General features: G+C 44.9%; 1 protein-coding gene and 1 pseudogene across 2 annotated transcripts; both read right to left on the bottom strand.

Annotated features, from left to right (window-relative positions):
• Positions 1–262: 262 nt before the first annotated feature.
• Positions 263–3,100, bottom strand: LOC141564645 (platelet glycoprotein VI-like). Of its 2 annotated transcripts, XM_074307372.1 has the most exons (7): positions 2,984–3,100; positions 2,340–2,375; positions 1,884–2,159; positions 1,300–1,584; positions 1,095–1,198; positions 823–888; positions 435–573 (listed from the first exon to the last, which is right to left on the bottom strand). In XM_074307372.1, exons 1-6 carry the CDS (start codon positions 3,048–3,050, stop codon positions 844–846), a joined length of 813 nt encoding a protein of 270 aa, XP_074163473.1. In that variant the 5' UTR covers positions 3,051–3,100; the 3' UTR covers positions 435–573; positions 823–843. The 2 variants fall into 2 exon arrangements, with proteins under 2 accessions (XP_074163472.1, XP_074163473.1); XM_074307371.1 differs by lacking the exon at positions 1,095–1,198 and having other exon boundaries at positions 263–573.
• Positions 3,101–5,416: 2,316 nt separating this feature from the next.
• On the bottom strand, positions 5,417–7,183 carry LOC141564642 (elongation factor 1-alpha 1 pseudogene; annotated as a pseudogene).
• Positions 7,184–27,487: the final 20,304 nt, after the last annotated feature.

Here is a 27,487-nt window from a genome sequence, read left to right as displayed (position 1 = left end):
TCCGATTCTGGATGAATAATCCTCTGGATAATAGTGGGAGTGCTTATGAAGTCAGGACATATGGAATGAGGCAGACAGAGCAGTCAAGTGACTAGGGATGGGAATGGTGGAATGGGGGCTGGTCCTCCTAGTGGGTCCTGCCTTTGAGCATCATCTGGACGTTGCTGCCAGGGACAGGACACTCCCTGACCAAACACAGTGCGTGTCCATCTCCCCTCCTAACCACCATCCCCAGGAGCTGGAATTTTAAGACGAGAAGGAGTGAATCCCAGTGCTCCCTTTATTAAATCTGGGCAAACAACGAGAACACCGGACACTTAGGTATTCTGTCAGCGTTCAGGATGGCCAAAAAGAGAAGCAGTTTACAAATCTTGTTGTAAAGTCACTGGACCTAAACTTTGCCTCGCTCTGTGGCCTGGGATGGCTGCTTGGGCAGCGACTTCTGGGCATTTCTCAGTGCTCCGCTCTGGCTATACCAGGCCTCCACTAGCAGGATCCCTAGGATGATGAGGACCAGCCCAGCCAGGCCAAGGCGGATGAGATTTCCCACAGTGTAATTCTGGGCCACAGCGTCTGTTGATGGGATGAAGGTTGTCAGTGACTTAGGAAAGTGGGCTTCCTATTCCTACACACTCCATAACTCAGCCCAGATCCTCCTCCCCGCTCCTGGTCTTGGTGGGGGAGAGGGGCTGGTTGTGCGGGTTAAGAGGATAAACCTTCCTCTTCCTCCCAGTCCTTGATCTGGGTCTCCCACCAGGCAGAGGGGAAGAGGGGGGTTGGGAAGACACACCTGTCCTGTTTGGAGATGATCTGGTTACTTACCAGCTGTCGAGTTTGCTGAACTCAAGGGCTTGCTGGAAACGTGAAGCTGAGGGTCATCAGTGGCTGCTGGAAATGGGATGAAGAGAAGAGAGCCAGCCTGAGATTGCCTTTCCTGTCTGCTCCCTTCCTTCCCCGCCTGCCTCCGTCCTTCCCCTTCCTAGTTCAGGCAGGCCTTGGAAGCTTCATCATCTATTTTCTATAGTTGTTAGCTCCCCATCGTGACTCCCTTGGATCCCGACCTCGCAGCCAGAAAGCCCTCTGGTCTCCCTTACCCAAATGCTCCTGACCTCTGGGCTCCTGGGGTGTTTCAGTCTGATGAGCATAAAAAGATCTAGGCTGGGGGCCGCTAGGTGGCACAGTGGGTAGAGCACCAGCCCTGAAGTCAGGAGGACCGGAGTTCAAATCTGTGTGACCCTGGGCAAGTCATTTAACCCCAATTGCCTCAGAAAAAAAAAATCTAGGCTGGAGCCTCCTCACCTCTGATCCTGAGCTCCAGGGGATCACTGGGGGCTGACCACTCGGAGAGGGTGTCCATGTGAAAGCTGTAGCATCTGTAAGAGCCTTCGTCAGCAGCCGTCACCTGGGAGAGGTGGAAATCGGCATGACACCATTTTCCTTCGTTCTGCATGTATTCGGCTTCTCCCTCCTTGTGCAGCACATAGTATTCAAACCACTGCTGGGACCGACAGCGGAGGATAACGTTGTTTCCCAAGAACACCTCTGGGCCGGGCAGGGCCGAGAGTGATGGTTTATCATACCAGTCTGGGGGAGAGGAGACCGAAGTTAAAGGGGAAGTGGTTCCTTCCTGACCTGTTCCAGGGGCTGACCTGGAAGAGGGACGAGAGCAGAGGCGGCTCCTTCTCCTTAATCTCCTAGCTTTGGTAGAGCCCCATGTCTCCCCCCCCCCCCAAGAGAGCCCAAGCTGACCCCCTATCTCGGAACTGTCTCTTGAGGCTGATGGGGAGAGCCTTCACTCCTCTGCAGACCCAAGATTGACTCTGACTCCCTAAAGGACCAGCCCCTGGTAATGGGTAAAAGGAAGGTTTGGGGGTACCTCCCACCTGTCATCACTAGCCGCAAGGGCTCACTGGGCTGGGACCAATTGGATTGGCTTTTGTAGAGGCAGTAGTAGCTCCCGGTTGTGTTCGGTACCACGGACGGGATGGGGAACTCAGCCTCCCTCCCAGTTGTGGACACATCTCTGTACTGAGCGCTTCCTTCTTTCCTTAGACGGTACCTGTCAGCCCCAGGAAATCCCTGGCACCGCAGGGTGACAGATTTCTTGAGAGGGATCAGAGGGCCTGGGTCAGCCTGGAGGGTGGGGCTGGGGAGCGTGCCTGGAAGAGATCAGCATCCAGAGGTCCAAGGAATCTCTGTCCTTGTTGCCTCCGGGTTCTCCTCCCAGATAGCCCATCGGTCTACCCCCCAGTCCCATGTCCTCCCTTCCCAGCTGCCCCGGCGGAGCCTGAATAAGAGGCGGGGCTGTATGCTGAGGATGTATAAGGGAAAACACTCACCTTCTTGGGCTCTGATCCACTGGCTCAACCATAATCCTGCCAAACAAGATATCTATCAGACATGGATCCTTCCCACCAAAACCTTGGGGAGGCGGCCAATCAATAAGCATTAAGGGCCTACTATGTACCAGATGGGCAGCTAGGTGGCACTATAGCAGATAGAGTGCCAAACCTGGAGTCATCTACCTGAGTTCAAATCTGACCTCACACATTTAATTGCTGTGTGACCCTGGGCAAGTCACTTAACTTTGTCTCAATTTCCTCAACTGTCAAATGAACTGGAGAAGGAAATGGTAAACCAGCCCAGTATCTTTGTCAAGAAAACCCCAAAATGGAATCAGGAAAAGTCAGACATGTCTGAAAAAAATGATCGAAACATGTCCCAGGTGCTGTGCTAAATGCTGGAAGAGAGAAAAGAGAGAGAGCCCCTTAGAGCCTGGGCATGGCTAGCTGGGCAGCAGAATTCTTGGGTTCATGTCCTGGCCCTGCCCCCATTTACTTTGTGATCTCTAGGATGTCAGTTCCTCTCTCTGGATCTCAGACTTCCCCTCTCTAAATGGCATAGACAGAAAAAGGAGACTGGACTCAGGGTCTCTGATACCTCTCCTGCCTCTTCTGCGCATTGCAACCCCTTCCCCACTTACCAAAGCCCAGTAAGGCGATGACCGAAGGAAACATGGTGGGTCCCGACTCTGGGGAAAGGGGAGACATGTCACTGGTCAGGCAGGCTAGCTGAGACACAACAGCCAGGGTCAGCCCCACCCAGATTTCCCAATCTCCTAGCTTTTTTGAGACAGCTTCTTCCTCCATGTGGTCACATGTGTGTGTGTGTGTGTGTGTGTGTGTGTGTGTGTGTGTGTGTGTGTGAGGTTCTGGTAGAGGGGAGACTCAGGTACACAGCCTTGGCCCAATCCCTGTCTGTCTTTTGTTTCTACCTCATTTTCCTACTTTGTACAAGTTGATCTCCTCCCAAATCTAGGATTCTGAAATTCTCTTTCAAAAAAAGAACAATTTTTTATTGATTTCCACTTTCCCCTATTCTTTCCTGTAGGGAAATATAATTCTTATAATGAAGAATAGGGAAAAAAAGGGAAAAAAATCAGCAAAACTAATTAACTCCTAAAAAAAACTCTGGCCCTCTGTCTAACACTTCACACAGAATGAGAGGAGGGGTCTTCTTCTAGGTCTTCTGGAGTACCAAGTTTTGTCTTTATAATTTGGCAACATCCAACTTGAATTGCTTTTTTCTGGTTCTTTCCATTTATCCAGTTGTAAACATTGTGTTTAATTCTCTTTGCATTCATCCTCATGTTTTCCCTAACTGGATTTTCAATTTATTGTTTTTTCGCTTCATAATTTTCCGGCTGAGGCAATGGAGAGAATGCCACTGGATTGCAGTCAGGAAGACTCATTTTCCTGAGTTTAAATCAGGCCTCAGACACTGACGAGCTGTATGATTCTGGGCGAGTTGTCTAACCCAGTTTGCCTCAGTTTCCTCAGTTGTAAAAATGACAAACCACTCCCGTATCTTCGCCAAGAAAACCCCTAAAAGGAGTCGTGAAGCGGCTGAACCACAAAAACTTTTCCAATACATTCACATATCATAATTTGTTCAGCTATTCCCCAATCAATGAACATTAATTCTTTGCTACAAAGAACGGTGTTGATATGAATATTGTGATGCATATGGAGCCTGAGTGACCCTGAGCAAAACCCCTCTCATCCTCCTTTTTCTCATTTGTGAAATGAGATCTATAATAATTGCACACACTCCCTAGGGCTATTGTGAGGATTTGGCCAACTTTAAAGCCCTACTTTTATCATAATTATTATTAAATAATTAAATTAAATTAAATAATTAAATAAATTTAATTTTAACTTTAATAATAAAAAATTAAATTAAATAATTATTAATTATTATTAAATGATTCTAAGGTTCTTCATCTAATCCTAATTCTAACCCTGTCTCAACCTTCATCCCAGATCTAAAAGACAAAGGACTTGCTGTGATAGTTGTCTCATCACTGGTGGGGTGATGAGATTTAGTGAGAAGAAGTTTGTTGCCCCAACATAATAAATTTCATCTTGTATTAAGCCAATAATGAGGCTAAGGTTAAGTGGCTTGCCCAAGGTCACACAGCTAGGAGGCATTAAGTGTCTGAGACCAGATTTGAACTCCGGAATTCAAGGCTGGTGCTCTATCCACGGCACCCCCTAGCTGCCCCTAAGCCATCATTTTGTGGTGGAGTATTTTGATGTTTGCTTTTCTGCACCCTCCCCTCCAAGCACGCTTAGTTGAGAGCAGTGCTGGTTGACTGACCCAGAATTGCTGACTAGCAGGGGAATCACCTTGGAGAGCCAATCTCTGACTGAGTGGAGGGGAACTTTGTTGTTGAGTTTGGGTATGAAAAATCCTTACTGGGAAGAACTAATGGGGTCAGTGTTTGAATTCTTTACTAGATAACAGAAGCCAACTTTGCATGCTTCTGATGAATAAAATTTGATTGTTAACACTGAGAAGTATAAGTCTAATTAGTATTTCTACTGTACTAATTACTAATAAATACTAATTAATACTAATAATTAATAATACTAATTAATAAATACTAATTAGCATATATAATGATAAATCAGTTTTGGATCTGCAGTGTGCATCACAATAAATGATGAGAATAAGCTTGTAAAAGTGTCCCATTGTTCATACATTTTGATTCAGCAATAACATTACTAGGTCTGTATCTCAAAGAGATCAAAGAGAAAGGGAAAGGACCTATTTACAAAAATATTTATAGCAGCTCTTTTAAGTGGTAAAGAACTAGAAATCGTGGGAATGTCTATCAATTCAGGAATGGTTGAAAAAGTTGCGGTGTGCAATTGTAATGGAATATTATTGTTCTATAAAAAATAATTGTAAAGGGCTGAAACTCTGAGTTGATGCACTGGGCGTCAGACAACTGAAGAGACAATACTCTATTAGCTTATGCTTAGAAAATGGCCCTTCCCACTATTCTGTGCTGGCTCGATCTTTTGGTGAATACAGAGAATTGTTGTTTTTTTTAATCAATTTTATAATTATAATTTTTTTTTCGCATTAAACTGTTTTAATGGTCTCAATTCTGTGACAGATTTTTGGTCAAGTTGTTTCCATTTAAAAATTACTGATTTTAAAAACTAATAACTTAAAACTGCCACGAAACAAATGGTCCACAAAAACATTCCTTTCCTCCTGAAGCTTTTACGATGTATTGTAATCATTAACCAGTCTTTTACTATTAAACTTAAATGGCCAATTGAGACAAACAGTTCTGAGACCGTTCTTCCACCACTGATTAAGACTGGGGTGGCAGGTTTTGTACAGAATATTCATTTAGCCTTCTGGGCCTTCTGGGCAGATTTTGTGACCTTGCCAGCTCCAGCAGCCTTCTTGTCAACTGCCTTGATGACACCAACTGCAACAGTCTGCCTCATATCACGAACAGCAAAATGACCCAGAGGAGGATAATCAGAGAAGCTCTCCACACACATAGGCTTGCCTGGAACCATATCAACGATGGCAGCATCATCAGATTTCAGGAATTTAGGTCCATCTTCCAGCTTCTTACCAGAACGACGATCAATCTTCTCCTTCAGTTCAGCGAACTTGCAAGCAATGTGAGCAGTGTGACAATCCAGAACAGGTGCATAGCCAGCACTGATTTGGCCTGGATGGTTTAGGATAATGACCTGTGCAGTGAAACCAGCAGCTTCCATAGGTGGGTCATTCTTGCTATCACCAGCCACATTACCACGGCGGACATCTTTGACAGACACGTTCTTGACGTTGAAACCAACATTATCCCTAGGCAGAGCCTCACTCAAAGCTTCATGGTGCATTTCAACAGATTTTACTTCAGTTGTGACATTGACTGGGGCAAAGGTGCCCACCATGCCTGGTTTCAGAACACCAGTTTCTACCCGGCCAACAGGTACAGTACCAATGCCACCAATCTTGTAGACATCTTGGAGGGGTAGACGAAGGGGCTTATCAGTTGGACGAGTTGGTGGCAGGATGCAATCCAAAGCTTCAAGCAGTGTAGTTCCATTAGCATTCCCATCCTTTCGGGTGACTTTCCATCCCTTAAACCAAGGCATATTAGAGCTTGGCTCCAGCATGTTGTCACCATTCCATCCTGAAATTGGCACAAAAGCTACTGTATCAGGGTTGTAGCCAATTTTCTTGATATAAGTACTGACTTCCTTGACAATTTCCTCGTATCTCTTCTGGCTGTAGGGGGGCTCGGTGGAATCCATTTTGTTTACACCAACAATCAGTTGTTTCACACCTAATGTGTAGGCCAGAAGGGCATGCTCACGGGTCTGCCCATTCTTTGAGATACCAGCTTCAAATTCACCAACACCAGCAGCAACAATCAGGACAGCACAGTCAGCCTGAGATGTGCCTGTAATCATGTTCTTGATAAAGTCTCTGTGTCCAGGAGCATCAATAATAGTCACATAGTATTTGCTGGTCTCAAATTTCCACAGGGAGATATCAATAGTGATACCACGCTCACGTTCAGCCTTCAGTTTATCCAAGACCCAGGCATATTTGAAGGAGCCCTTTCCCATCTGCAAGAGTAAAAGTTCAAACTCAGCAGCTTCCTTCTCGAACTTCTCAATGGTTCTCTTATCAATCCCACCACATTTGTAGATGAGGTGACCAGTAGTGGTGGACTTGCCAGAGTCTACATGTCCAATGACGACAATGTTAATGTGAGTCTTTTCCTTGCCCATTTTTGTGGAGGTTTAGCGATGGTTTTCACAACACCTGTGTTCTGGCGGCAAACCCGTTGCGAAAAAAAAAAAAAAAAGTATAATTATAATTTTTGACAGTATATATGCATGAGCAATTTTTTATAATGTTATCCCTTGTATTCATTTTTCCAAATTTTCTCCTTCCTCCCTCTACTCCCTCCCCTAGATGACAGGCAATCCCATACATTTTACATGTGTTACAGTATAACCTAGATACAATATATGTGTGTAAATTCAATTTTCTTGTTGCACGTTAAGTATTGGATTCCAAGAATACAGAGAATTGTAGGAGGGATTGGGGTGGAGTAAGACAAGCCAGGGTCACTTTGGTGGTAGAGGAGGAGAAGGGAGATCGTGGAGATCCTGTGTCCATTCCCTTCACTTCTACCCCTAAAAACCAAGAATAAAGACCAAGGACTTCTGTTTATCCTGACCCCGGCTGATTCTAAAGTATTCAGAGTACTAACTCTGTCTTCACAAATGATGAACAGGATGGTTTCAGAAAAAAAAAAAAAAAATGGAAAGATTTACATGAACTGATGCAAGGTGAACAGAATCAGAGGAACATTATATAGAGAAAGAGCAATATTGTGACATGAACAGCTGTGAAAAACTTAGCTACTCTGATGGAAACAATAATCTAAGACAATTCCAAAAGAACCATAATAAAGAATATTCATCTCCAGGAAGGGAAATGATTAACTCTTGAGTAGAGATTAAAGTATCCTTTTTCACTTTATTTTTCTTGTTTTATTTCTGTGTGGGTTTTTTTTTTGAAATATGGCTAATATGGAAATATGGTTTGCATGACTTCACAGGTATAATCAAGATCATATTGCTTATCTTCTCAAGGCGATGGGGAAGGAGCAAAAGGAAGAGAAAGGATTTGGAACTTTTAAAAAGAATGTTGAAATTTTAAAATATATATATTTGACAAATATTTAACAAAATAAACAAAAATATATTAAAAGTAAAAAATTAAAAATATCTAACTGGAATAGGATAGAAAAGCAGTAGAGAGAAACAAGGCTGAGAGTTGAGTCTGACACTTCTCTTTAGTTTGTAAGACAGCTGAGACAGTTTCCTGGCAGATGCACTACCAGGGAATAGAAATGATAGAATTTCTGTTTTCTCCAGAGTAAGCAAATGCAGGGTCACTTAATAATCAAAGGCAGGGACTTTCTTTTCTTCCTTTTCTCTTTGATCTATGGAACACCATCTAAGACTGATATAGCCAAATTCCATGTCTTAAGTGATAGGAAAGCCCACTTTCTCCTTTAGAATTATGAGTTGTTGACCAGGCCCAGATCTAGGACTTTTAGCAATCATACCTTTATGGATGAGTCATAAGTTCATCGAGCTTTGTTGGTCATCATCGGGCTTCACCAAAGAGAGGAAGGACTGAGAGTTTGAACACTGAGCTCCGCAGAAGAGAAAATCTCTGTCTCTATCTCAAGTCATTATAAAGCCTACACCTCTAATCTTGAGACTGCATTCAGTAAAACATATGTCCAGAGGGGAAGCAAAACTTTACCCTAAGCTGAAAAAAAATTGATCAAGTATTAAGAGGAAATTATAACAATGAAGATATCTCTCACCACTATTTTTCAATATTGTACTAGAAATGCTGGCTATAGCAATAAGAAAAAGAAATGGAAGGAATTAGAATAGACAATAAAGAAAGAAAATGATCACTCTTTGCAGATGATATGATATGCTAGAAGAATCCTAGAGATCTAATTAAAAATTCAGTGGAGTAAATCAGCACCTCTAGTAAAGTTGCAATAGATATATAATAAACCCAAATAAATTATCAGTATTTTTATATTGCACCCACAAAGTCAGCAAGAAGAGATAAAAAAGAAATTTCATTTAAAATAACTGTTGACAATATGAAGTTACTTAGGAATGCACCAACCAACACAAACCCAGTAATTAAAAAATGCTTTTAACACAAATTAAGTCAGATCTTAACAACTGGAAAAATATTAATTATCCATGGGTAGACTAAAACAATAGAATAAAAATCTCAAATCTACCTAAATTAATTTACTTATTCAGTGCCATACCAATCTCACTCTAAAAATTATTTTATAGAGATAGAAAAAAAAAATAAAATTCATCTAGAAGAACAAAAGTTCAAGAATATCATGAAAATTAATTTTAAAAAATGAAGGAAGGTGGCCTAGCCATACCAGATCCCATGCTATAATTATCAAAGCAATCTGTTACTGACTAAATGATAAAATAGTGCATCAATAGAAGAGATTATGTACATAATACATCATAGTAAATGACAATAGTGATTTAGTGTTTAATAAACATAAAAATCCAAGCTTTGGGGGCAAGATCTCACCATTTGACAAAAACTGCTGGGAAAACTGGAAAGCAATTCGACAAAAAGTAAATGTAGACCAATATTTTTTACCATATACCAAGATAAGGTCAAAATGGGTCCATGATTTAGGTGACACCATAAGCAAATTAAGGAAGTATGGAATAATCTATGTGTTAGCTGTATAGATAAGGGAAAATTTATGAACAAATAAGAGAGAAGGAGTATTATAGGATGTAAAATGAATAATTTTGATTATATTAAATCAAAATGGTTTTGCACAAACAAAATCAAAGAAGCCAAAATTAAAAGGAAAGCAGAAAACTGCAGGTAGAAAATTTTTCTCTATTTAAGATCTAATTTCTCAAATGTATAGAGAAACAAGTCTACTAGTAAATGATCAAACTATGTAAACAGGTAGTTTTCAGAAAAAGAAATTAAAGCTATTTATAGACATATGAAAAAATGCTCTAAATCACTATTGGTTAGGGAAATGAATATTAAAATAAATCCAATTTGACCAATGTAACAAAAAAAGGAAAATAACAAATGTTCAAGGGGGGACGGAAAAATTTGTATACTAAGGCACTGTTGGAGTTGTGAATTGATTCAGTCATTTTGGAGATCAATTTGGAATATGCCTAAAAGACTATAAAATTATACATATACGTTGGTTCAGCAATACTAGTACTAGATCTGTATGCCAAAGAGATTTTTTTTAAGTTAAAAGAGCATATATGTACAAAAATATTTATAGCAGTGCTTTTCTATTGGCAAAAAATTGGAAATTGAAAGGATATCCATCAATTGGGAACGATTGAAAAAGTTCCTTTATATGGTTTGAGGGAATACTACTGTGCTGTAAGAAATGAAAAGCAGGATGCTCTCAGAAAAACCTGGAAAGATTTACATGAATTGATATAAAGTGAAGTGAGCAAAACCATGTTACATAATAATAGCAACATTGTTCAATGATCGGCTGTGAATGACTTAGCTAGTGTCAGCAATACAAAGATCCAAGACAGTTCTGAAGGACTCATTATGAAAAAATGCTATTCACCTCCAAACTAAAAATTGATGGAGTCTGAATGCAGATCAAAGCATACCATGTTACTTTATTTTTTTCATGTTTTTGTTTTGGTCTGTTTTTTCATTCACAATATGATTAATAAGAAAATACATTTTTCAGGACTACACATGCATAAATTAAATCAAAGTATTGATCTTTTCAATGAGGGAAGGGAGTGGAAAGAGAGGGAGGAAAAAAATTTGGAATTCAAAGTTTAAAAAAAAATGTTGGGGCAGCTAGGTGGCACAGTGGATAGAGCCTTGAATTCAGGAGGACCCGAGTTCAAATCTGATCTCAGACACCTAACACTTCCTAGCTGAGTGACCCTGGGCAAGTCACTTAACCCAGCCTTTAAAAAAAAAAAAAAAAGAAAGAAAAAAAGAAAGAAAGAAAAAAAAACAATGTTAAAAATGGCTTTGTGTGAAAAAAAAATTAAAAAATCAGATATTAAAAGAAAATATTAAAATCTCAATAAAAATAAAATATTTACCAAAATATTTTAATAAAAAAACAAAACAAAGTATAGCATGAAACTCATCTCCCCTGGTAATGTAGAAATAAGTTGAGGTTTAAAAAGCAGCTGTAGTGGTAGAATAGGACAGAAATGGGTTATACTTCAAGGACCATGGATAGCAAATAAAAGCTTACTAAAAAATGATGAGGATTTCCAATTTCTCTAATGCCAAAGCCATCATGGCAAAAAACAAAAAAAATTTACTCTTGAAGTTTGAGAAGAATTCTTTTTTTAAAATTAATTTTATAATTATAATTTCCCTTGATAGTACATATGCATGAGTAATTTTCCTTTTCTACAATGTTATCCCTTGTATTCATTTTTCCAAATTTTCCCCTCCCTCCCTCTACTCCCTTCCCTAGACGACAGGCAATCCCATACATTTTAAATGTGTTACAGTATAACCTAGATATAATATATGTGTGTAAAACCAAATTTCTTGTTGCACGGTAACAATTGGATTCAGAAGGTAAAAGTAGCCTGGGTAGAAAGACAGTAGTGCAAACAGTTTACATTCACTTCCCAGTGTTCCTTCTTTGGGTGTAGTTGTTTCTGTCCATCATTGGCCAACTGGAAGTGAATTAGATCTTAAAGAAAAATTCTTAATTAAGAAGTTGGGATAAAGAGTAGACTTGATTCAGATGTAGTAAGTATAGCTTTCACTAGAAAAATAGAGAATAAATTGAGGAAATGGCAGGATAATGAATAATTGACCAGGATTTAATTAGAAGCTCTCAGTCAAGCAGCTCTTATGTATAGTACTAGGAGAGGCAAGTGACCTGTTAGATGGTAGGTAGATGGTAGGTAAGTACCACTGCCAGCAGCTTATAAGGACATTGTTGTTTTGCTCTTGTTTTCAGGCATATCCAACTCTTTATGGCCCCATTTGTCAAAAGACACCAGAATGGTTTGCCTTTTCCTTCCCCAGTTCATTTTACAAATGAAGAAACTAAGACAAATAGGGTGAAGTGACTTGTGTAGGATCACACATCCAGTAAGTGTCTGAGGCTGGATTTGAACTTAAGAAGAATCTGACTCCATGCCCAGTATTCTATACACATGGTGCTCCCTAGTGGCCTTTTGTGTCCCATATTTAACTCTAATGTCTTTAGAGAAGAAAAACCTTCCGCTTTAGAAACCAGAATCTGTTAACTAAGCAGATTTAGATCAGATTTATAAAAACTTCCTTAAAAAAACAAACAAAAAAACCCTCAAACCAAACCAGAGGAAATAGATGACTTGCTTATTAAGATGAGAAGAGGAACTGATAATACCTACCAGAGAGTGAATCTGTTAAGGTAGAAGATTATGGGGTTAAAAGTCAGGGGATGATTTGTAAAGAGGAGACCCGGGCCCATGAAGTTAAGACAATGGTAGCAGGAAGGTAGAGGAATAAATAAAGCATTATTTTATACTGGATTTTTCAAGCTGGGAAGAGGTTACAGCCACCACCACCCCCTTCTACAAATGAAAAGCTATTTCTGAAGAACTAGAGTTTGCCATTAAAAATGGTCCTGGTAGAATGGATATATTTAGATTTGAATAAAGATATGGAAAGACCAGGACTAATAGACAATATTATGCAAATGAAGATGCTATCAATTAAGGCAGGCCTAAACCAGGATAAAACTGCTCCCATCTCTTAAGAGAAGCAGAGACTGTAGAATATGTCCTAATACCCCAAACACTAAATGAAGACATTAGTTCAGAAAATAATCTTCTCCCTTTGGAGAATGGAAGGCTTAATAATAACTTCTGAGGGAAAGAGGGATAATAGCATTAATAAGTTTAGAGGATGAGGAGCTATGATCAAAGGCAAAACCCAGATGAAATGGGTACTGTAGAAGGGAAACATAGATTATGGGGAGAATACCAACTACAATGATAGAGGGAACATCATTGTTAGGCTGAGAAATAAGGGAGATTCCAGCCTCCTTGACTCCAAGTACAATTTTAGGCTAAAGCTAGTATTTGAGTCCTGAAAGGTAGGGTCTTCATTATACTACAGGGATGTGAGTTCCCTTATCCTTTCTAAGAGGGACAATCGCCCCGATTAGTAATTTAGAATAACAACGATCAAGACATGGGCTCTGGTGGACACTCTTCATAGGCTCTCAAAGGGCAGAATATTCACCTTTCTGTGGATGGCCATGAGACGGCAGTGGATAGATGGCCTGTGGACAGATTTCTGCAGGTTGGTCCTGGGCTGGTGATGATGCTAGGGGAGTACCATGAGAAGTTGGAAGATGGGTACCAGAGAAGGGCCAGGGCAGCAGTCCTGAGCTTCTGCTTCATTGTCAATCTCTGCGTCCCATCTCGCTGCTTGAGAAACGCTGGCTCGGGTTCTGAGGGAGGTGGGCATAAGATCCTTCTTATTAACACCAGTCTTCCCCCTCTGTTTGCCCAGGAGGCCAGGACCAAACCAGCTGGACAGGGCCTCTCTGCCCCAGTCTCTCCCAAACAATCTCATAGACGAGTCCCAGCTTTACAGGAGTGGCCAGTTAGCTAAACATGAGTCTGGTCTCCAGCCCCACCTTCCTGATGAGGACAGAACCCAGTTTTTCCCCTGTAAGCTAGAGACAGGATGTCACTCTGGATAAAAAGGGAAACACGGAGATTGGTTCGGGGTGAGGGAAGTCTTCGGGATGAGTGAGTGGCAGGTAAGAGGAAGCTGCAAATGGGGAATCTCAGGGAAAGATAATGGAAAAAAGAACCAAATAACAGCCCCATTCTTCTTTTATTCATTCATTTATTTATTTCCTCCTTCCAGTTCCCTTGTTCTGGCAGAATAAATTCAGAAAACATTTTATTGAAGGAAGAGAAGGCATCAACTGGGTAAGGATACAAGTGTGTAACAGTGGCTGGAACATAAGAGGTGCTTAATAAAGGGTTTTGATTGGTCTATTGAGCATAAAACTACTTTGTATTGAAACAGTCTTGTTATCTACAGAATATGGCTGAAACTACTCCAGCGTTCAAATTTCTAGTGCCTAATGTTCAACATCAATGAGACCTTGAAGTCTGTCCTGTGGCTGAGATTCTGGCCCACACAAGGAAAGCAGAGGCAGGGCAGGGGAGAGGCGGGTCCCACCAGGACGCTTACTGGATGGCCAGTGGGGAATGGAGGACAGACTCCCCTGGTGGGAATAGAGGAAGCTTCTCAAGGGGCTGCCTGGGAGTCTTGTGGATCAGATGGACATAGGGTACTCCCTGAGGTCTTCAGTCTGGAGGTGGGAGAAGAAAAGATCCAGTCGTGAGGAGAGCACAGATGTCTTTTACACTTAAATCTCGGCCTCCTTTGTCCTCTGATCGGTCATCTATTCCCAGATGCTAGATTAATGACGCCATCATTATTTACACCATTCAACTCACACACTTTCGAGGTCAGCAGGAGGAAGTTTCACAATTATGTCAACTGGGCATGTATCCAACCTCAAGTGGGCTGTCACGGCAGCAAAGCGGTCTTAAATTCCTCCTGGTTGTTTCCCCATTTTACCTCTCCGCAGCTCTTCCAAACCTTTTCTTCCCTCCTCAAGTCTCCTATATCCCACCCGCAGAGTGGACCTCACCCCTTCCTTTATGGTGTGAGCTCTTTCTCCTCTTTACCTTGACCTCACCCCTGCTCTCTCCTGCTTTCTCCAATCATTGGCAGAGACGGTCCTTTTGCTTGCTGAAGCCAACTTTTCCACACATGCCCTTGAGCCTACCACCTCCCATTTTCTCCAGGAGATTGTATCCTCAAACAAATGCCCCCCTCCCCAAAGAACCATCAACCTTTCTATTTACTGGCTCCTTCCAGCTACTCTCCAGACAAGCTCAGATTTGCTCCAGTCCTCAAAAACCTTCACTTTCTGTGACCTTATTGACTTCCATGATCTTCACGGTCATTTCTCCACTGCTGACATGTAGAACTATTTATTCAGTCAGTGTCTCCCCTTGACTTCATTCTCACGTCAATCCATCAATCATCAAGGGTTTTATAATCACGACTGTGTGCTAGACATCATGCTGAATGCTGGGGACGCCAAAAAAGGCAAAGATTCCGGGAAAAAGGGGAAACCTTCGGGGATGAACTGTCATATGATCTGCAGCAGAGGGGGAGAGGAGAGGCCCCACTGTGAGCTTTCCACCCCTCCTTCTTTACCCACATACCCCTCCTTCAGGCACCTAGGATACTCCTCTCCCCAGACTTTCTGAGCCCTGAGCAGCTAGGCTGGGACCCAGGACCAGTGGGGGGACATCAAGAAGAAAAAAGATAGGAGAAGGACTCCCTCACCTGTGACCTTGAGCTCCAAGGGGTCACTGGGGATAGATCACAGGTAGGGATATTGAGTGTGAAATACGTAACATTGATAAATGCCCCTGTAAACAGCAGTCACAACTGGAACGAAGAACTAGGGCTGAGACCCCTGGATTTGAAGCTGAGAGCTTTTGGCCCCTCCCTCCTTGGGAAGACTAATGAGTCAAAAACCTTCTGGGCCCGATAGTGGAGGGTCTCATTCTATCCTAAGGCCACTTCTTGGCTTGGGGCCACTGCCATCGAAGGCTCGCTGAATAGTCCTGGAAACGGGGACTTAGGCTTTAAAAGTGTACTTCTTTCTTCATGAAATTTTGATGTGCATGTACGCAGCTGAAACAAATTAAAAGCCATGCATTATGAATATGAGGTTGATAATTTTGCAGCTGCAGAGTGCAATGGATAGAGCACCAGGTCTGCTGTCAGAAGACCAGACACTTACTAGCTGTGTGACCCTGGGCAAGCCATTGAGCTTTTTTCTCCCTCAATTTCCTCAAATGTTTAAAAAAAAAAAAAAAAAAAAAAAAAGGTTAATAATAGCCTCTACCCCTCAGTGTTTTAAGGATCAGCTGAGATAATAATTGAAAAATATTTAGCACAGTGCCAGGCACAGAGTAAGCGCTATATAAATGTTATTATCATTTTTAATAGAGTGCCTTGACGATGCTGCAAATAGATATATTCCAAAAGTGGCTCTTGTCACCAACATTGTTGATGAGTGGCGTCTGGGAGCTTATTTGGGAGCAGCAAATTCCCCAAACTTGTAAAACCTGGAAATCTGCTTCTGATGATGAATCCTTTAAAAACAAAAAACAAAAGCGCAGTGGATAAAGCACCAGCCCTGAAGTCAGGAGGACCAGAGTTCAAATCTGGTCTCAGACACTTAACACTTCTAGCTGTGTGACCCTGGGCAAGTCACTTAACCCCAGCCTCAGAAAGAAAAAAAAAAAAAAAAAAAAAAAAAACCTAAACAAAACAAGACACAAAAAGCCTTTATCGTGTGAGGCATCGTGGGGTCTGGACCTGACTTTCAATGTTGTAAGACCCTACAGAGTTCCATACGATTCCTGGAAGCTGTCACTTTGGAGAAGTGGTGCAAGGCTTGCTTCAGATGCATCTCAGACACTGCTTCTCTCTCTAGCCTTGTATGAAATAGCAAAATGATGGGACTCTTTGTTCTGGCATTCCTTTCCTATAGCTGGGCAGCTAGAGGGCGCCATAGTGCATAGAACTAAAGGCCTGGAGTCAGGGTACTCATCTTTCAGATGGGCAGTTGGGGGCGCCATAGTGGATAGAGTGTCAAACCTGGAGTCAGGGCATTCATCTTCCATTTGGGCAGCTAGGTGGCACCATAGTGGATAGAGTGTCAAACCTGGAGTCAGAAACGCTCATCATCCATACTAGCTGTTTGACCCTGAGCTAGTCTTTTATCTTGTTTCCTCATCTGTAAAATGAGCTGGAAAAGAAAACAGCAAATTGTTCCAGCATCTTTGCTAAGAAATCTCAAATGGAATAATGAACAGCTGACAATAAACTGTCTTTCTGGGGTTTTCTGGGTAGCTACATCATCTGCAAATAACTTCTGCTAACACTGCTTATTTCCTTGTCTCCTTGCTATTGTTGACATTTCTGAAATATGTCAAATAATTATGGAGAGGGAATATTTTTGATTTGTTCACAATGATAATGAGAAAAAGCATGCTGTCTCTGTGGGAAGGTAATGCAAGATCTTCATTTTGAGATTTGTTTTTAATTCTGTGCAAAAAAAAAAAGTGTCTCCCCGCCTCTCGTGCCCATTTCTTTTCTTTTTTTAAAAGGATTATTCCATACACAAGTGTTCCATTTTGTAATTTCTTCCCCTTTGGAAATAACCTGGCTGGTTTATTTTTTCATGTGAGAGCTGTGTTTGGTTTTCCATAACATCAAAGCATTCTTGTATCCCTGTTAGGATAACTAGGTGAGAACTCAGGTTGACTTGACAGTTCTCTGGCTCAGACCTTTGGTTTGGGCCTTTAAAGGGAGTTTACACCTTAGGAATTCTAGGAGGAGCAAGCTCATTGCTTGGAGTGCTTCTTCCCAGAAGTCCTTGCATTATCCCATGCCCATTCTCTGGGAGGAGATCTGCTGTGTCAACTCAAATCTCTTGGACAGATTCTTCTTCCTGTAGAGAACCTTTGTCTCCAGACAGTTGCCCTTAACTCTTATCCAGAGAAGTGACTTCCCTTCCTGCAGAGAGCCGCATCAAGCCTGATGTAGAGCAGAGACTTCTCCTATCTCTGGAGTGCTGTCCTCTTTTATCCTCCCAGAGAATGGGCGTGGGATAATGCAAGGGCTTCTGGGAAGAAGTACTCCAACCAATGAGCTTGTTCCTCTTAGAATTCCTAAGGTGAAAACTCCCTTTAAAGGCCCCAACCAAAGGTCTGAGCCAGAGAACTGTCAAGTCATCCTGAGTTCTCACCTTGTAATTGTCCAGACAACCTGAATTCTCACCTTGTCACTGTCCAGACAACCTGAGTTCTCACCTAGTAACCCTAACATTTCCCTTATTGCAATTCAACTGGGTCATAAAGTCTGCTTTAGCCGATTGCACCCCCATCTCACCCCTTCGACCTTCCGTGTCTCCTACTGGTTCTTTGCTTCATAGCAAAGCTCTTCAGGGATCCCCTTCCTAGTTCTTTCTTCATATTTCAATCCCTTGCTTCACCTCCTCACCCAGCTCTTCTTGGTAAGAGACTGCAGGAGTCCCCTTCTTCTCTTTGTTGACCCATTTAATCCCACAAATTATGCTAATCCCCTGCCTTTTCTGGTTCTACTCCTACAGGTCTGACTAGTCCTCATTTTTTTTTTCTGAATCTTCGTTTAAATGACACCCGTTAATCTTGGGCTTGATTCTGGGGCCTCCTCTCCCTCTATGATATTCCACCTGTGGTTTTAGCTAGTGTGTCCAGGCAGGTGGATATCAGACTTATTTGAAGAGCCCTAAACTCTCCTGCCTTCCAATCTCCAACTGTTTAATGACTGTGTTGAACTGGACATCTCGTAGACGTTTTAAACTTGGTGCATCCCAGACTGAACACATTATCGTTTCTCCAAACTCTTCCTTCTTCTTAACATCCATATCACTGTCAAGGGGACCACCATTTAACACATCATCTAGGCTTCATCCCTAATTCCTCCTTTTCTCATCCCCCATGTTCAACGTGATACCAACTCTTGTTGCTTTTCCCTAAAGAGCATCTTTCCATCTCCGACACTGCCCCCAAACTGGTGCAGACCCTCATCGCCTCATACCTAAACCCGTACAAGAGCTACCAGGGGGTCTGCCTGCCTCAAGGCCCTCCCCACTTCAGTCTATCCCCCATTCAGCCACTAATAAGATTTTCCTAAAGCCAAGATTTGATCGTGTTTCCCACTACTCAGTAAAATCCAGCAGCTTCCTATTATCTCTAGGATCAAATATAAACTCCTTGGCTTGGTATTCAAAGTCCTTCATGGCCCAGGTTCCTTCTCTCTTTCTAGTTTTCTTATGTCACTGCCCTGTGTAAGCCCAGAGTTTTCTCCTTCCTCATGTCCTTCTCTTTGGGGCCTCTTTGGCCAGCCCCAGTTAAGATCCCAGCAGCAGAAAGCCTTTCCCAAGCCCTCTGATTTCTACCACTTTCCCTCCATTGATTATTTATCCTGCTGAGAATTTGTCTGCTTGCTTTTGAGAGAAAGGTCTTTTGAACTCCCAAAGATTAGCATACAGTAGATGCTTAATAAATGCTTTTTACTGACAGGAGAACCTAGAATGACAGAGCAGCCACTGCTCTTGGTCTCACCTATGAGTCGTTCAGGTCAATTCCCCGAGAGCCTGCACAGCTGTGGATCATAACATCTGAAGGAGCTGCAGGGCAGCCTTTGCTGACACAGGTGTTGCGGACTGGGAACAAAATAAATTGGAGGCAGAGGAAGGAGGATAGAGGTCATACAAGGCCATTGCCTCTCAGTAAGAGAGGTCAGAGAAGGCAACTGCCTCCCAGTCTCCTTAAATCATCCTTTCACAAGAGGAGATGTATTCTGGGTTGGATCTCCAGCAGCCACTGTCAGGTGGCTCCCGTGTATTTCAGCAGCTCTCCTGTGTATTCCAACAGTGAATGACAGAGGACTTATGGATATGGCCATCCTCCTCTTCCTCTCCAGGTATAAAGGCTCTGTTCCGTCCTGGGAGACAGCCCATTTACTCTTCCCTAGGAAGCTCAGGCTAAGACCTACAACAGAATCAACAGGTCTCCGTTCTGATTCTCTAAGGTAAAAGTCCTATCTTTCTTCTGGCTCCAAGATTCACTGTATCCCCATGAGGAGAGGAATGGGGCAGAGGGCTGGGGTGGGACTGGGGGTAACAAGAAGATAGAGGGCATGAGTACAGCCATAACATACAGGCTGTGGCAGCATTTCCTCCCCAGCGGGCTTCTGGGATCCCCAGCATCCTCTTCCCAATTTGGCCCCAGGGATCTTCTCCCTAGACTTCCTCACCCCCATAACCGTTGATAATCAACCCCCCTTTCTTCCCCCTAAATCTCCTCTGTAGTAGTATATCGCATTCCCCCCAACATCTCCCACCCCTACTCCCATAAATACACACACACACACACACACACAGGGTTAGGGCTTTACCATCACACAAGGAGCAGAGATTGGGAGAGGGGAAGATGAACCTGCTGGGCACACAGGCTCAGGCCTGGCAGAGGGGTGGATAGAGCCAGGTGCTGGGGGATGGAGGGTCCTGCCTCACCTGCCATCACCAGTTCCAGGGCCTCAGTGGCCCTGGACTAGCCACACAGGCTCTTGTAGAGGCAGCAGTAACTCCCCACAGTCTCTTCTGTCATAAAGGGGAGGAGGAAATGAACCTCCATTCCACACATTTAGAGAATGAGATTCTCCTTTCATCCATACTAAGTAGCCCCAGGGTGTCCCTTGCATCTGAGGGTGACAGGTGTTCCCCTGACCTGAGTCAGCCTCCAGAGTGGGTCTAAGGAGTGACTCTGAAAAAGAATCAGATTCCAGAGCGTGCTTCCTCCCATAGGCACCCCCATTTAACCTCGCCCAAGCTGCCGAGCCTGAGGGGCAGGAGCAGAAAGGCTTGAGATGGGACAAAGGGCTCACCTGCCTGTGTCTTGCTCCCTTGGCTCATGCACAGTCCTGAGGGGGAAGATTCCCCCATTAGACATGGCTTCCTTCCTACCCAGCCCTACAGATGAAAGAAAAAGCAAGCCAGAGCCTGGACTTAGAGAATGGAGGGAGTGGGGGGAGAGTGGTGGGGGAGTATTGGGGGGATTCCAGGAGGCCTCTACTCGCTGGAGTGAGTCAGTCCCCACTCCGAGCTTCAGGTTCTCCTTTTGTAAAAGGGACACGGGGTTAGGATATGGCCACACTAATATGCAAGACCACTGTAAAAGCTACAAGAGCCTCTTCCCTGGAGTGTTCATGGATTTCCTTCCCCAAGTATTACCAAAGCACAGCAGGGCAATGGGAGCCATGGTGGCTCCAGGCTCTGGAGAGAGGGCAGGCAGAGAGAAAGAGGCAGAAGATCCTGCTAAGGTCAGCCCAGCAGTGAGTTTCCCAATCCCTAGTCTTTTAAGAAAGGGAACTAACAGCTTCTTGTTCCTTATGGTTTTTAGTTCAGAGAGGGTAGAGTTGTTTGTTTGTTTGTTTGTTTGTTTTTTAATAGTTTTTATTTACCAGATATATGCATGGGTAATGGGGGTGGAGTTTTGTAAAGGGACAGTCAAATGCAAGAAGAAGGGGGTCTGGGGACATGTAGGAGCACACAGACTTTGGGGTTCAGCTTAACCAGGGAGTGAGTGAGAGAGGGGGGAACAAGAGAGGGAAGTTTAAGGGAAGAGTCTAGAGTTGGGGAAGGAGTTTTTTAGTTATTTTAGTCACATCTGATGCTTTATGACTTCATTCTTGGCAGGGTTATTACTACAATTTTCTATTTCCTTCTCCCTCTCATTTCACAGATGAGGAAACTGAGGCAAACAGAGTTTAGTGATTTGCCTGGTGTCACATAGTGGTAAATGTCTAAGGCTGGATTTGAACTCGGTAAGATGAGATGATGCTGTGGACTCCTCAGGCTTGATCCTTCCTTCTGTGTGACCCCTCTCTGAGCAGGTCTTCCCCTACCCCATCTTCCTCATTTTGATCAGCAAAACATCTAACAAGACTCCCATTTTGTGTAGTTTGGACTTTGGTCAGGAACCTGTCAATCCCAACTTTTCAAAAATTTGTATTGATGTCTTGAGTTTTTATACTGCCTAAATTTCCCCATGTGCCTTCCTGGAGAGCCATCCTGCATAAATAGGATAGTTTTTATTTTTGACACAAATAAATTCAGATCTAAACAATTGGGAAAATATCAATTGCTCATAGGGCAGCTGAGTTAATATAATAAAATAAAAAAATTAGAACTCAAACTTTTATGAAAATGAATGTTGAAAACTATCTTTACACATAAATAAAAATAAAATATATTTGAAAAATAAGGAACAGTGTAAACTGATTCAATCAATCTATCCTCAAAGGGCTAGAAAACCATACCCTTTGACCTAACAATAGTATTCTAGGTCTGTATCACTAAAGAGATTCTAAAAAAGAGGAAAGACTTGTGTAGAAAAAATATTCATAGTAACTCCTCTCTTGGGGAAATTGAGGGAACGCCCATAGATTGAAGAAAGGCTGAATAAATTGTGGTATATGATTATGATGGAATACTAATATGCTCTAAGAAATGATGGGCAGGATGCTCTCAGAAGAAGCTGAAAAGACTTCCCTGAGTTGATACAAAATGAAATATTCTGCAAAGTACAAAGTACTTAGTACTGTGTACAAAGTAACAAGTTGTAAGATCAGCTGTGAATGACGTAACTATTCTCAGCAATACAAAGATCTAAAACAACTCTGAAGGACTTGCAATGAAAAATGCCATTCATACCCAAAGAAAGAACTGATGGTAACTGTATACAGAGTGAAGGATCCTTTTTAACTTTATTTTTCCTGAGCGTTTTTAAATCTTTTTTTTTTTAACAAATGTTTTGCATGACCAACACATGTTATAACCTAAAAAAAAAAAAAAAAAAAAAAAAAAGTTTAAAAAAGTATAGCTCTGGAAGAACAAAGAAAAAAAGGTGGTGGTGGTGGTGGGAAGAAATCTGGAAAAAAAAACAAAACCAAACCTTTGGGGCAGCTGATGTGCAGTGGGTAGAACACCAACCTTGAAGGAAGACCCAAATTTAAATCTGGTCTCAGACACTTAACACTTCCTGGCTGTGTGACCTTGGGCAAGTCACTTAACCCCAATCTCCTCAGCAAAAAAACAAAACAAAAAACCCTTCAACCTAGGAATTCATTTCATGAATTTGTAAATAGCCTTCCTTCTTCCCTCCCTCCCTGGTCGTATTTCCTGACTCTATGTGCCTGTTTCCTGAAGGATACAGCGCCTAGTTCAGTCATATGACTTTTCAAGACCCCTTCTTGGCAAAGATGCTAGAGTGGTTTGCCATTTCCTTCTCCAACTTACTTTATAAGTAAGAAGACTGAGGCAAACCTGGTTAAGTGACTTGGCCAGAGTCACACAAGTAGTAAGGCTGGATTTGAACTCTGAACTGAAGAGATTTTTTTTTTTCTGACTTCAGGCCTGGCGCTCCATCCACTGGGCCACCTAGAAGCTCTTCCAAGGGGCTTGACCGGGAGGAGGCAGGAGAAGGCAAGAGTGGAATCCTGTTAATCCCACAGGCATTTTCTCCTCAGACAGCTCTGTAGCTTAGCGTGTTTTAAGCGACAGGGATGTGGCTAATTTGCTCAGAGGAGTCACCTCCTTCCTTTCTTGACTCGGAGGAGGAGTGTTCACACCTTGTCAAAAGAAATCACAGGGTGTTGCCCGATTTAAACACTTTGAAAGTTCCTTAAGAAGGTTTGGGGGATTCCTTCAGTCCCATTACAGGGAGAGTGCGTCTTCATCTCCCATTGGAGAGCCTCCCTAATGGTATCTGGCTGTGGAAGGGGAAGGGATGAGAAGGTAGGACTCTGGGTCTTCCCACACCCGGACATTCACCTCCCAGACTCCAGCACACTCGGGCCCAGACAAGGACCACCCAGAAGCTGGCTACACAAATAGACACAGAAAAGCGAGGGAGGAGGAAGAGGAGAAGGTTGGACAGGGATATGGTTGGGGGAGGGGAGTGTCGAGAGGAATAGGGTGCTTCTGGGGGCTCTACCTCCTCAGAGAGTCTTCAGCCCCCGCAAGGAGACTCTGAGGATTTGACTTGTTTGGGTTGGGCCTATTTCCCATCAGAGGCAGCTGGGTGGTTCAATGGCTGGCTCATACAAATCCTGAGCCCAGATTTGCCCTCAAGTATCTACTAACTTTTGGGTTATGGCCAAGCCAGTCTGCCTCAGTTTCTTCAGCTGTAACATGGTGATCATCGTAATATGTATTCCCCAGGGCTGGGAGGGGAAACCATTTGAGGTGTTTCATTCCTGAATGACTCTTCATAACCATATTTGGGGTTTTCTTGGAAAGGAGGGTTTGCCATTTCTTTCTCATTTTACAGATGAGGAAACTGAGGCAAACCAGGTTAAGAGTTTTGCCCAGGATCCAGATTTAAACTCTGGTCCTCCAGAGCTGGGACTCTATCTGCCACATGACTGCCCCAAATCTCTTCACTTGCACACAGATCCCTGTGTCACTAAGCTAGAAGCAGGGTTAGGGGCAAGAAGGGATATTCCTTAGGAAAAGTCACTCAGGAAGCTGAAATGACAACAGCTGAGACACTTCCCCCCCCAACTCCAGAACTCTGGCCTGGGGGAGGCAGGGGACGGAAACAGACTGGGGAGGGGGTCTCCTGCAGGCTCACCTGCTGCCTTTGCCTCTCCCAGGCCCCCTCCCCAGTTCTTTTCCCAGCGACCTCCCCGAGCCTGTGGCAGCTGCACCCCCTTCCCCTGTCTCCCCACCTTTCTGTCTGTCCCCTCTCTTGGTCTCCCCCTTTGGATCAGGGCTGAGCAGGAAGCATGTCAGACAAACACGCCAACTTTTCTGAGAGCATTCTGGGACATTCCCAATTCACTGAGTTGGAGAGTGTAGGTCTTATATAAGGCTTGATTTTTCCAACTGAGGTTACAGTAAGGAAGTCTGCTTAGGTCTGGGGAATAGGGTGAGAGTTAAGGGGGAGCCTCCCCTCACCAACTAACCCTGAGCCCCCTGGAGGGGAAAGTTCAGCCCCACACCCAGATCTGTGTCCTGCTTGCTCTCAAGGCTTCCCAGGAGCTGGGCGGCAGGGACTCCTGGGCCCAGAGGGGACTGGGGGGGGGGGGCGCCCTGTGAGGGAGGGCAGAGGAGGCCTTTCTGGGGCCCCCCAGGGGCCATCACTGCCCTCCTTCCTCTGGAGACTTCCTGGCCCAGAGTGTGGCAGGGCCCAGGGACGGGGGAGGGGCTGGGCATCCCACTGAGCCGTGGCTCTCCCAAGTCCTGAGCTCCAGGTGTGGGACTTGAGAGCAGAGAGTGATGATGGTGGTGAGAAATCTGTCTTGCACTTGTCCAGCTCCCCCCTCAGCAGCCATGGCAAGGCCGGGCCAGTGGCCTGAGATCCCCATTGGTGTTACAGTAAACTGGCCCCTCCTTGTGCCACCGGAGTCATAATAATGTGCCAGGCACCGTGTTAAGGACTTTATTCCAGATGGCTGCTACTATTATCCTTATTTTTACAGATAAGGACACTGAGGCAGACAGGAGCTAAGTGACTCGCCCAGGGTCTCACAGTTCAGGAAGTATCTGAAGCTGCATTTGCACTGGGGTCTTCTTGACTCCAGGCCTGATTTCCTGTCCCCTTTAAGACTTAGCCCTCAGACCTTTCCTCTGGGGGACTTTGTAGAGTCGGGCTCTGTCCAGAGCCCAGCTGGGCTTGGGCAGCAGGAGCCCCCTCCCACACCAGCTCCTCTGGCCAGGCGCCCGTCTCCGTGCTCTCCCGGACCTCCGGCAGAGACGCAGCCCTTGCGTCCTTCCCGCCGACTCTTTCAGGGAAAGATCGAGAAGGCTGGCTTGGGGCTTGGTCTGAGAGGGGCTGGGCACCAGGGGACAAGTTCAAGGCCTGGCTGTGCCCACAAACTCATGGGTGCGCCAGGATAGATCACGGGGAGCTATGGTCTCGGGGCCAAACCGGCCGCTCCCTAAGGTCCGTTCCAGCCTGGAGAGTCCTGAATAAGCCACGGCCAATTCCCCCTGCTCAGAGTTCCCGGAGACACAGCAGGACCTTGAGAGTGGGGGACACGGTGGTCCCAGACCCTGGGATGAGGGGGGACAGGTGACAGATTACTCAGGAAATCAGAGCAGGGGAAATATCTCTGATTAACCCCACCCAGAGCTCTGAAAGCCCCAGCCTCGGAGAGGGGAAATGGCGCCTTCCCCTAAGCCTTTCAACAGCGCTGGGGAGAGTTAAAGATGGTGCCATGGGAGGGTGGGCTGGCCGTGGAGGAGTATGGGAAAGAGCCACCAGGCAGAGAGGAGATCCAAAGCAGACGGGCGTCCTGGCTTCTGGGGACAACGGAGGCCCCTTTGGGGCAGCCCCAGCCTGAGCTCTCGGCCCCTTGGCTGGGAACCCTGCAGTGCTCTGTGCCTCGACTTCTATTTGTGGAATGAAAAATTAGTCTCTTTAAATCCCTCACCCCAGGGACTTGGCCTCTCCCCAAATCCCAGAATTCCAGCTCCCTTCCCTCTCCTAAACATGGCCGAGAAGGCTTCCTAGTTGGGGGTTGAGGGGATAGGACAAGGTGTGTGCCCTTCCCTCCCCGGTATTTTCTGTCTCTGTCTCCTCTCCCTCTGTCTTTGTCTCTCTGTGTTTCTCCCTCTGTCTGCCTCTATCTCTGCCTCTGTCTCTCTGGGTCTGTTCCTCCCTCTGTTTCTCTCTCTCTACTCTATGTCTCTCTCTCTCTCTCTGTCTCTCCTTGTTTCTCTGACTCCCCATGTCTTCCCCACCTCCCTTTATGTGTCTGTAACCCGCGGTATCTCCGGGTCCTTGTCTCTGTGCCTCTCATTCCTTGGCTCTCTCTGGGGCCTGTTGTCTCTCTCTCTGTCTCTGTCTGTGTCTCTCTGTCTCTGTCTGTGTCTGTCTCTCTGTCTCTGTCTCTCTGTCTCTGTCTCTCTGTGTCTCTCTCTGTGTCTCTCTCTGTGTCTCTCTCTGTGTCTCTGTCTCTCTGTGTCTCTGTCTCTCTGTGTCTCTGTCTCTCTGTGTCTCTGTCTCCTTGTTTCTCTCTGACTCCCTGTCTCTTCCCCACCTCCCTTTATGTGTCTCTAACCCGCGGTATCTCCGGGTCTTGTCTCTGTGTCTCTCATTCCTTAGCTGTCTCTGTCTCCTTCGGTCGCGGACCCTTGGGGAGGAGGGGACTGGGGGGAGGGGGCGGGCGGGGGGAGGGGGCGATGCTTTCTTCGCCCGTTCCAAATTCGTGCTCCCGGCTCAGTAAGATCCGCTAGTCTGCCCGGTGATCGATGACGTCATCGAGACACCCCTGTTGATTGGTCGGCGCATCCTCCGGCGTGGGCGGGAGAGCGGAGCGAGGAGGAGGGATTCTCCATCCCGCCCTCCCCCCCCCACTGGGCCCCCATCCCCTTAGCTCCGCCTCGGGGTGCCGAGGACCCTCCTTCGCAGTAGTCTGTGATTACCCCCCCAACTCTGGAGTCTGCGGAGGAGCTGGAGAAGGGGAGGGGGTGGGCTGCTCCCCCTCCCCTGGGCAGGAGCCTCGCAGGCCTTGCCCGTCCTCATCCAGAGCCTCGAAGGCTCTCCCTAAGCCCAGAGCATGACCTTGAAGGCCTCTCCCAGTGGCCCACAACAGAGCCTTGAAGGTCTCCCCCAGGCTTTTGGCAGCCTTGTGGCTGAGGCCTGAGCTAGCCCCCCTCCCCCTCCCCGTGGGATCTCCTCCCAGGTCCCAGGCCGCTAGCTCCCCAAACCCTTCTCGGGGGCGGGCGCTCCCTCCTGGAGCTCGGGAGGGGGGTCTCCCAATGAGTCTGTGCCCCTAATGAGTGGGGGGGGCCTCCTAGCCCCCTGAAGGGCCCCCCTGTCTCTGCTCTCCCTGTCCCTGAGGGCGGAATCCCTTCTGAGGGCCCAGAGCTCGC

Source organism: Sminthopsis crassicaudata, chromosome 3 (genome assembly GCF_048593235.1).
Source record: "Sminthopsis crassicaudata isolate SCR6 chromosome 3, ASM4859323v1, whole genome shotgun sequence".
NCBI classification, from domain to species: Eukaryota; Metazoa; Chordata; class Mammalia; order Dasyuromorphia; family Dasyuridae; genus Sminthopsis; species Sminthopsis crassicaudata.
Note: the sequence above shows the minus strand (reverse complement) of the source record. Positions and strands in the feature narration are given on the sequence as shown.

Coding starts and splice junctions, on each gene's coding strand:
- LOC141564645 (XM_074307371.1), bottom strand. CDS start 3,050: ATGTCTCCCCTTTCCCCAGAGTCGGGACCCACCATGTTTCCTTCGGTC. Junction 2,160..2,339: donor GTGGATCAGAGCCCAAGAAG/GTGAGTGTTTTC, acceptor GATCTCTTCCAG/GCACGCTCCCCAGCCCCACC. Junction 574..822: donor TTCAGCAAACTCGACAGCTG/GTAAGTAACCAG, acceptor TCCCATCAACAG/ACGCTGTGGCCCAGAATTAC.